Raw genomic sequence first — 9,484 nt, forward strand, 5'->3', positions numbered from 1 at the left:
TCTGATTTAGAATGTCGTACGTAACGCCTGCAGAGAAGCTGACAACAGGAAAGAACAGGCCGTCCAGGTTGAAGTTCTCAAACATGCCCTGAACAGGATGCCCATTGATGCGGAAGGAAATACTGGGCACGCTCAGATCCAAACAGCAGCTGACCACGTCCTCTGCAGCTAAGATGTGCTGATTGGGTGTTGCAACATGACGCGGAACACGCCCTGTGGACACATACAGTGAAAAAAGAAAGAGCAAGAGTTTTAAGTAATACAGGTACACACTGTTTGAAATGAACTCTCCGAGTTGGACCGGACGATGGTGCCAGTGGTCAAATGCATGCAAAAGACTTCTTCTAAGTCATACCATGTTGATTTTACCTGACCAGAGGTTCAGTCCGTCAAAACCGTAGGAGTAGAGGTCATCCCCAACCCCATTGCCCCCCCAACCTTCCCCTCCACCGGGGTAAGGACTGTAGCCCTCCGTCAGAGCCCAGCCCACACGCAGGTGATATGGCTGAGCTGTAAGGAACGGCTCCACGTGGTCCACCATCACCTCGAAGTACCACTTCTTATACTGAGTGGATCCTTCACAAGTTCCGAGGAACACGTTGGGTCTCATGCTGAAGGAGGATCACAAAACAACTCACAGCTCAGAGCAGATGTTTTGATAACTGGGTTTCAGCACAGAGGAAAGAGCACAAAGCATGTACAGCCTGTGCTGAAGGCTGCTCATAAAAATCAACCCACCTGGTTACATAATTGATAATGTTGGTTTGAAGTAGGAGGTCACGACCTGGAAGCAGGTTCTCTGTGATGAGATTCTGATTTGACCTGACAGCCACTCCATTACACACACAGAGAGAACAGAGCACATCCAAGACCTGACAAGAAAAAGGAGACAGAAACTCATGAAGTCATTCTGTAGCTGCCTTGAAACTTGAAACCTTGAAACTGAAAGGTTTTCCAACATGCTCAGCAAGCAGTGTTCCATGTTCCTGACCTTATGATTGCGTCCATGCTTATCCAGCAAAGAGATGATTGATTTGATGTGATTCTCCTGGATGATATTCAGCACCTCTGGACTCTCAATTAGAACACAATATAACACCTCCAGGATTCCTGTAAAAATGTGACAATATTTAACACCAGCAGCACGTTTTTATATGGTATGGTAGAAAAGATATAGACACTATAATACACCAATGGAAATAATCTGCACAGTTTTTACAAAGCTTTAGAGGCTCCTCATAGTGTTTGTTACAGGAATATTGTTTTAAATTGCATCTTATTTTCAGCTGAGCAACAAACAACCTTTCATCATTGACATTTATGTGGTCAGTCTGATGTATGTTGGCTTTTAAAGAGAACAAACAAGATGTTATACATTTAAATGAGCTTCTATGTGTATATACATACCTGAGGATGCCTCCAAACGATCCAATTTACTGACCAGCCAGTCGAGGTTATCACAGAAGAGGGCACAGTTCGTACGGTTACCTCTGATCAAAGAGGCTGCACAACAGAAGAGCAGCAGAAAAGCTTGTAAATGCAGCACATTCAAAAACATGAAAGGTGGATCATTATGAGACTAAATCTAAAATCACCACGAAAGCACAGAAGAAATCGCTAGACATACCGAGCAATTCATACAGTAAATTTACTATCTCCTTCCATGACTCAGCCGCTTCTTCCCCAGCATACTCTGAGAAGTGGGCGGCTGTGTTGTAGACATTGAGCCGATCAACACAGTCCAGGACAAGAGTTATCATCCCCTGTTATAAAACAATAAAAACTTATGCTGAAATACAAATATTGAATGGAAGTAGACGAATCAGCCTAAATTTACATCCAAACATGGAGCCTTTATTCATTTTCATGAACAGTCATCCCTCAGTAAGAAGACAAACCTCTTCCTGAAAGAGGTTCTGTCGGTTCTTGAGGGAGCGAAGCTTGAACTGTTTGTCCTCGTGCTCCAGCTCCTCCTCGGGGGGTCGGAAGTAGAAAATGAGGTCCTGCAGGGACAGCACCACTGTGTCCATGGGCAGAGATGGGGGGTTGGCGGATTTGTTTTTCCCACTTAGGGCATCTAGACCTCTGGAGACATGAAAAGAACATGATGAGAATACCACAGCAAATATGCTGTATCTAAAAGGCAAAAACATTAGCTATCAGCAAAGGTCTGGATAAAATGAAGTGGTGCTACTTGATGAACTGGTTGAAGAGGCCTGTTGTGCTGTAAATCATTCTGGCAGCTTGGGACTCTTCAGTCTGAGATCGAGCCACTGTGAGTGCATCATCCATGTGGCCTTCTTTATGGAGAATGGCCTAAGAAGTTAACAAAGGTGCTCTTAAATTCCATGCACACACTCAGTTGCTCCAGGATTCATTGGCGATTTAAATTTTGCTGAACATCTTGCTTTACCTTTCTCTTTAGAGGACCCAGACGGGCAGATTTGGCATCAACAGCAGCATATGTGAGCCAGAGGCCAGATGAAACGTGTTGTACGAAGCACATGGACTCTCCATACTTAATCTCAGGCGTGCCCATGCCTTCCACATCTCGCTTCTGGGCCACTTCAATTTTCTCCTGTAGTTTCAATGAAAAGCGAAGGCTAATGAGAATCTCTATACTGCACAACAAGGGCTCAGACACAATCCTGGCACAGCTGACTTCGCTTGACAACGACCTTTGATATTCTGAAGCAGAAGGCGGACATCTTGGAATTTGCCTTCTCAGCGTCCACCAGCAGCAGTCCTTTCTCCTCATCCAGACAAAGATATCTGCCGGTTGTTATGTGACGTATCCGGAAAGACTGGCCCCATTTAATGTGACCTCCGCTCCAACTACCAACAGGCACAAATGAAGGAGCATCAGCGTACTGTAAAGTCAAGAAAAGTGAGTGACTGTACTACACATGTAGTTAAATGCAAGGGATCGAGACACTCACGCGATTCGTAGTGGCTCGAGTCTCCATAAGGATCGAGCGTGACTGCACACAGGCCCTCCTTCATAATGAGCAACCCTGGAGCAATCAATAATGTGCAAATAGTAAATTTAAGGTTGACAAATTCTTACTTTGCAGGCAGACAGTGGCTTCAGTTTCTGTCAGTACACTACGGCAATCAACTTGTTGCCTAGTGTTTTGATATTTGATGGAATGTACAGGAATGAGAGATGTTGGTCACCTGCGCTGATCATCCCCTTGGTCAGCTGCTGGGATTGCCAAACACTCGTCCATGTGACCATGGAACAGCCTGATGACGTACCCTCCGATCAGAAAACCTAGTGGAAGGGAGTCATATTGCTAGGAGAGTGTGGACGCGCTCATGAAAAAAAGAGACGAAAAAAACAAAATTACAGACCTTCTGCAAGCTCACATCCAGACATCACAGGAGTCATGGTCCACAGCGTTTGCATGAAGGAGGCATCTACCATCAAGTCACCGCTGGCGTAGGACAGATGCTGAAAAGCATGCAGGGGTTAATACTGGAAAGACTTGTTGACAAATTGTCAGTTACGATGCAGGTAAATCAAATCGTGGTTACCAGGTATCGCTCTGAAGAAACACTGACAAGAATGAGGTCATCTCCCACCCTGACCTTCTCGCCTTCAGACCTTTGTTTGGAGGCTGGGTGGATGGTCCACCAGCAGGCCTCTCCTGTGACGGACAAATAGATTTAGAATATAGAGCTCTACATCTGTGTGTGTGTGTGTGACGTAGCGTGCGGTGAAGTGCACAGCCACCTGTGGAGTCTTCCTGCAAGCCCACATCAAAAGCCAACTTGTCTGTCAGAGAGCGTGAAGTAGTCAAACAGCTCAAGTACTGTGGCATAAAGAGAGGGATAACAAGTCAGCGTGGTGAGATGACAGGCACTCCAAACAATTTAGAGAAGAACTTCTGCCCGGAGGAGGGAACATTATGGAGCAGCAGTAGCTCACCATGCTGGAGTGAGCGTGTTTCAGGAGGATGGCATGTCCATACAGCAGGGTTCGGTGACCCCCACCCTGTGACGACTGGCAGAAAGACGAAGAGGCAGAGTTAAGTTAAATGTACAAAAGATGAAAGGAGGTTATCGTGATAACAGTTGGGCAGGTCTACAGACTCCAAGTGTGTGTTTGGAGCAACAGGAGGAATAAAAACCACACTCCTGTCTGACACCACCGATTCCAAAAAAGTTGGGACGCTTTCTAAAACGTAAACGAAACAGAATGTGGTAATGTTGCTAATCCTTTCTGACAAAAAACCCAGAAAACAATACAAAGACAATATATTTAATGTTTCTTCTCATCCCTTATTCTGAATTTAATGGTGTTGGTGTTTGGTGTTTTTCATGTTCATTGTCTATTATTGTTCAATAGATGTTAAAAAAGAAAGAAGAACAGGCAGAAGCTGAGGTTTATCTACGGTGATTGACTTGAATCAGTAGAAGTACTGCAAGCTAAGTTGCTCTATGACGGCACTTATGACACGAACTTTCAGGCTAAAACAGTGAACATTTCAGTGACGGGGAGACTGAGAACACATACCCATTTGTCCAGATCGACAGCCTGTGGTTGGCAGGCGGGGGAGTGAAGAAACAAGAAAAGAAACACAGTTGTTTAATGAATAATGTACTGCATTTCTTTAATATATCACAGGTCCATCCCCTGGAAAAGACGCACCTTTGAACCAAACAGCACTGAATGTGTCTTACCTCATCCACAGAAGAGTTGGACAGCATCTCCTGCAATGCCCGCACAGACAGGGACTGCTCCAGAATGAAGCAGCAGATGGCAAGATCTGGAGGGACATTCTGAACCACAGGACAAACAGTGAACCTGGTGGCCAGCAGCAATTACAATTCGGAAAGAAAACAGATAAAAGGCATTAGGCGCCATGTCCGTTCACTACCTGGGCGTTCGAGGTGGTCTCGAGGAAACACAGACGATTCCCAAACCCTTCGCACGACAGACACAGCTTGATCTGTTCCTTGAGAATAGATGCCGTACACTGCAGCACCACCTGATCATCCTATAAAGGCAAAACAAGTCCAAAGTGAGTTTTTGCAGAAAAAACATGGGGACAAAGCAAGATTGACTAACATAAGATCCCAGAATCCCAGAATTGTCTGAGGGAAACCTGATTTCTAATAACTCTGAGGAAAACAGTCTTCAGCTTTCACATGTGCTGTTGAACTCTCCAAAACTTGCTAACAGACTTTGATGTGATCTGTGGAGTTCCTGTTTAATGAATACTGCAAAGCTCAGATTACATGATGCCTCTTCCGTTGCATGGCATTAAAGACTCTAATAGAGCCGTATGAACCATCCTGTCTCCGTATTTGCAAAGGGTGGAATTACAAGCTAAACTAATCTGGAGGTGGCTACGTACCAAGGAAGCAGTGAACAAAGGAAGACAGACAGTGTAGATATCTGACCTTTTCTCATTTCATAAATGAGAGGGTTCTTTAATCAAAAACACAACAGTGTGTCCACCATAAATAGGAGAACCTTGGGACGATACACAAATAACAGAAACAGCTGTTTTCTTATACAACTTTTCTTAACCTTCACGTGTTCTTGTCCCGTTAATGTATTTCTCTGCGCCTGTCACTGGCCCAGCTCTAATCTCCCTACCTCTCTGGCTCCATGACACCAGCCGCTCCCCCAAGCTCTCTATTTCAGGCTGCTGCACCTGCTGTTCACACATCCCATTCTGGAGAGCAACAGATTTGGATTTGACGGCCAGGGGAGGAAAATTGGCCCACATTGCCCTGACTCGATAATGCAATTAGTAAGCTTGCTGAGGAGAGGAATATCGTAAAATTCACTCAGAGTTACCTCAGCTCAAAACTGCACGCTCAGCTGTTTGTGTTCTTATCTGCAAATACTTCTGGTTCATTCAAAACAAGCCAGTAACACGTCATTTCAGTAAAAAGAGTTCAACATGTGTTCAAATGTCTGTCAACTGGGTTGAAACATACAGTAATTTTATTTAGTTTGTGCCCCATCACAGTTGCTCCTGGAGCTTTAAACTGGCAGCAGATTCTGCCAAATATTAACTGCTGAAAAGGGGAAATCTGTAAATTGATATGCCTTAATTAACACAGGTATGTACAAAGTTAAAATACTGTGGTGTGATCATAAACTGGTTGCTAACACATTTAAATTCACTTCCAACAACAAAAAAAAAAGCAGAGCAGGTGGACGTTTTTTTCAAGTGAAAGACTGTCGAGCTTAAGCGTGAGTTTTACTGTGTCTGCGTAACAGTCTGTGAGTCTGCAGTGTCGTGTAGGGGAGCTGATGCAGTCTGTTTCATCTTCATCAATCCCACGTCCTGAACACAGGGCAACTGAAATATCTGTCCTATAAACATAACACTTATGTCAGTACTTTGTTTAGAATTTAGAACAGCCATTAGTGAGAATGCAGAGCAACGACAGTGTTGGCAATTAAAAACAATTCAGCAAATATTAGGGACCGTTGAACAGTGACAGGTCTAGCATCGCGTGGGACAGAAGTGTTAAGTTTCTGTCACATTCTGCTCTTAAATTATTGTGTGAACATGAATGTGCCTACAGACAGACACACCACCGGCTCAGAGACAGAGGCCATCATGACAACATGAGGCTAGATGCAGGATTTTCCATGAAACTACTATCTGACAATAAGCATAGCTAGTAGAACTTTTGTAGTAAAGTTGCCCCATGGACTGAAGTAAGCAGGTGCTGAAATGGGCCAAGCTATGAACCTGATAATCCTCACACAGTAAATATAGAACTCAGCTGAGTTCAGGGTGAACAGCAACAGACTGGCACTAACTTAATGACACATTGTTAACATATTTTACTTTAGTGCTATTTCAGGACACGAGACGTGAGGCAGCTGAAAGCGTGTTTTTTTGAATGAATGCAGCGTCTAGATTGAACATGTAAAAGAAAATCACCTGAGTCTGAATGTGTTCATGCTCATTCAAATATTCAGTGAACGTTTCTTAAAACTTATTATCAAGTGACCACAAGGAAATGAGTTTCAACTAATACTCATAACACAGCGTATATAGATAATCAGCATCTGGCCTGTGCTAACATCAGGGCTAGAGTTACCAGGGTCCAGAGAAACTCAAGTGGCACTATGTAGAACAGCTACAATAGCTTGGTATCAACGCTGACCATCCAAATACAGAGTGTTACATACTGCAGACTGCTTGCAAGGCCACAATGCCCTTCTGCAGGCAGTGACACAGAGAGCTAAAAAAGAAATCTGATAGCTCAGCGGTGAGTAGTGCAGCATAAATAAACAGAATTAAGCACAATACTCATCACATTTTAGAATGGAACATTATAGCGTGACAAAAACAGTCAAAAGTTTAAAAATTCAAAATTAAACTTAAACATCTTTAAGCAGGACATCCACAAATCAAATCACAAATTGGAGCCGCAGTGAAGCAAAAACCTGACAACAAACTGACACCTGTGGATTAATCTGATACACTTACATTTTGGTGTATTTGGGCAAATAAGCTAGGGACACTGAAATCTGTCAAAGATTTTTCTAAAAAGGTGGATTGGTGATTATTCCGTACGAGATAAAGTCTAGGTAACATAGATTCTTGATGCGTATACACACACACTAGCCAGAATACTGATTTGTTCCTGTGTTCATCCACAACCATATCGCCATTATACTTTTGTAGATCCTTAACCCACAAAGCCAAGAAAATCACCCACATTCCCACTAAACCACTCGGCGTGGTCCAGCAGTTCACACTGTCATTCACTATTAATGAACTATTCCCGGTGTTCGTCATCAGGTCTGGCTGCCTCCAATCTTGCCGTGACCCAGATGCAAGCTACAGAAAATGAAGCATGTGATTAACCTTTCACAGAAGTATTGAATTATCCTACTTGCCATCAAAGTAAATACTGTCCATTAAAGAAAATGTGCGTCAGTGTAAAAATGTTATATTTTCATACCACTGTATCTAATTGCTTGACGTATTCTAACAAGCACCAGAGGATTTTTCTTTGTGACAAAACAATAACATATCAAGTACCCGCTGGGATATAAATAGATAACAATGTCGACAAAACCAGCCACCTGTCCTTGTCAGTCTGTGCTCAGTGCAAAGAAAGTAACCTGACACAAAAACACTTCTATTCTCTCTCACGGAGCAACAATTCAACATACAAAAAGCTAAGTATTGTGCATCGTTGGCTGAATAAGTTCACGACAGTTGCAAACTATGAGAAGAGGCAGACAGCATCACTTACTGTGCGCAGGAACTGAATCTCTTCCTCTCCATCTCCACCCTCTGCCATCCTCCCGAGGCTTTAACAGCTAAACCTTGAGAGATATGGGAAAAGGCTTGTCTCTTGGTTCTGCAGCCGCTGGCGCCCGTGTGTCCACCACATAAGACCAGACAATGTTGGTGAAGGCTCCTGAAGGGCAATGTGGGTCTGTGCCTCTCTCTGGCTGTGTTATGAGGCAGAGGGTTTGACCATTCTGTCCTGTTCATTACAACATCTTAAGGAGGTGGAGCAAGCTGGCAGAGCTGAACCAGCGATTTAGGTGTTCCCTGGCTGTGGTGTCTACAGCATTGTTTTGCACCATGTTGTTGCATTATAAATGACTGGGCTAAAGTAAGTTATGAAATTTAAGCAAGAGCTTTTATAATGCTTTAACACTTGAAAAAATGTGTTATAAAAGGGGGCAGATTAAGTGACTGAACTGACAGTTTGTCCCAGTCAGTGGATGGTGTCAGTGTTTGTTGTGTGTGTTAATGTGTGAATGAAATCACATAAGAGACATAAAAACATAAATGTATTATTGATTTGAATTCATGTTAAAAGATAATGCTTTGTTTTTACTATTTTAATGTTGTTTATTTTTTAAGTATTGATGCATTATTTATGTTCTTTCAAATATACTATAAGACAAAACTAATAAATTAGATTCTACTACATTCTTTTTCAGCAAAAAGTATATGTATACTATAGTGTGTGTGCGTGTGTGTGCGCGCGCAACATGCATTTAGCTAACTTAGCTGTTGTTGCCTAATTAAACAGCTAAAGCTAACTAACTAGCTCTTCTGAATGTTTACGTCCCTAGAAATTAAAACTCACCAGTTGGGTCAAGTGCCTGTGTGCTGCCATCCCCTGCGCTTTCTGTTAGGATTATAAAAAACTTGAAAATAACTCAAACGAATGTACAGCCTTTAAAAAACTAAAAAACGAGCAGATTCTAAGATTCAGTCATTAGCAATAACTTTAGCTGAGTAACAATAAGTGTAACAACGTAGCCAGACGACCAGTACCCTAATTTAGCAATTATGTGAGATTGAATGTGTTAAATACGAATTATGCACTTCTCCAGCCCAAAGTTATGAATAATAAAATTACAGGTGAAATGTTTATAGCAACGAAGTTTTGTGTATAAGTGTACAGTTGTACTGACATTCACATGAATGACTATGCACGCACACTCAACTTCCCGTGGAGGGCAGCAAAGCGC

General features: G+C 42.8%; 1 protein-coding gene across 1 annotated transcript in view; it reads right to left on the bottom strand.

Moving 5' to 3' along the window:
* Nucleotides 1-8,345, bottom strand: part of LOC121617272 (ryanodine receptor 1-like) — a 46,746-nt gene extending 38,401 nt beyond the window's left edge. The window contains exons 1-19 of the mRNA XM_041952402.1: nt 8,245-8,345; nt 4,884-5,003; nt 4,687-4,785; nt 3,932-4,006; nt 3,737-3,815; nt 3,538-3,650; nt 3,355-3,454; nt 3,178-3,274; nt 2,940-3,014; nt 2,679-2,835; nt 2,414-2,578; nt 2,195-2,316; nt 1,899-2,085; nt 1,628-1,763; nt 1,408-1,503; nt 992-1,110; nt 739-872; nt 370-611; nt 21-213 (exon numbers count right to left, since the gene is read on the bottom strand). Coding sequence (XP_041808336.1) covers nt 21-213; nt 370-611; nt 739-872; nt 992-1,110; nt 1,408-1,503; nt 1,628-1,763; nt 1,899-2,085; nt 2,195-2,316; nt 2,414-2,578; nt 2,679-2,835; nt 2,940-3,014; nt 3,178-3,274; nt 3,355-3,454; nt 3,538-3,650; nt 3,737-3,815; nt 3,932-4,006; nt 4,687-4,785; nt 4,884-5,003; nt 8,245-8,292 — 2,357 coding nt within the window. The 5' untranslated portion in view covers nt 8,293-8,345. The remainder of the gene's footprint in view (nt 1-20; nt 214-369; nt 612-738; nt 873-991; nt 1,111-1,407; nt 1,504-1,627; nt 1,764-1,898; nt 2,086-2,194; nt 2,317-2,413; nt 2,579-2,678; nt 2,836-2,939; nt 3,015-3,177; nt 3,275-3,354; nt 3,455-3,537; nt 3,651-3,736; nt 3,816-3,931; nt 4,007-4,686; nt 4,786-4,883; nt 5,004-8,244) is intronic.
* Nucleotides 8,346-9,484: the final 1,139 nt, after the last annotated feature.

This window comes from Chelmon rostratus, chromosome 14 (assembly GCF_017976325.1).
Source record: "Chelmon rostratus isolate fCheRos1 chromosome 14, fCheRos1.pri, whole genome shotgun sequence".
Lineage (NCBI taxonomy): Eukaryota > Metazoa > Chordata > Actinopteri > Chaetodontiformes > Chaetodontidae > Chelmon > Chelmon rostratus.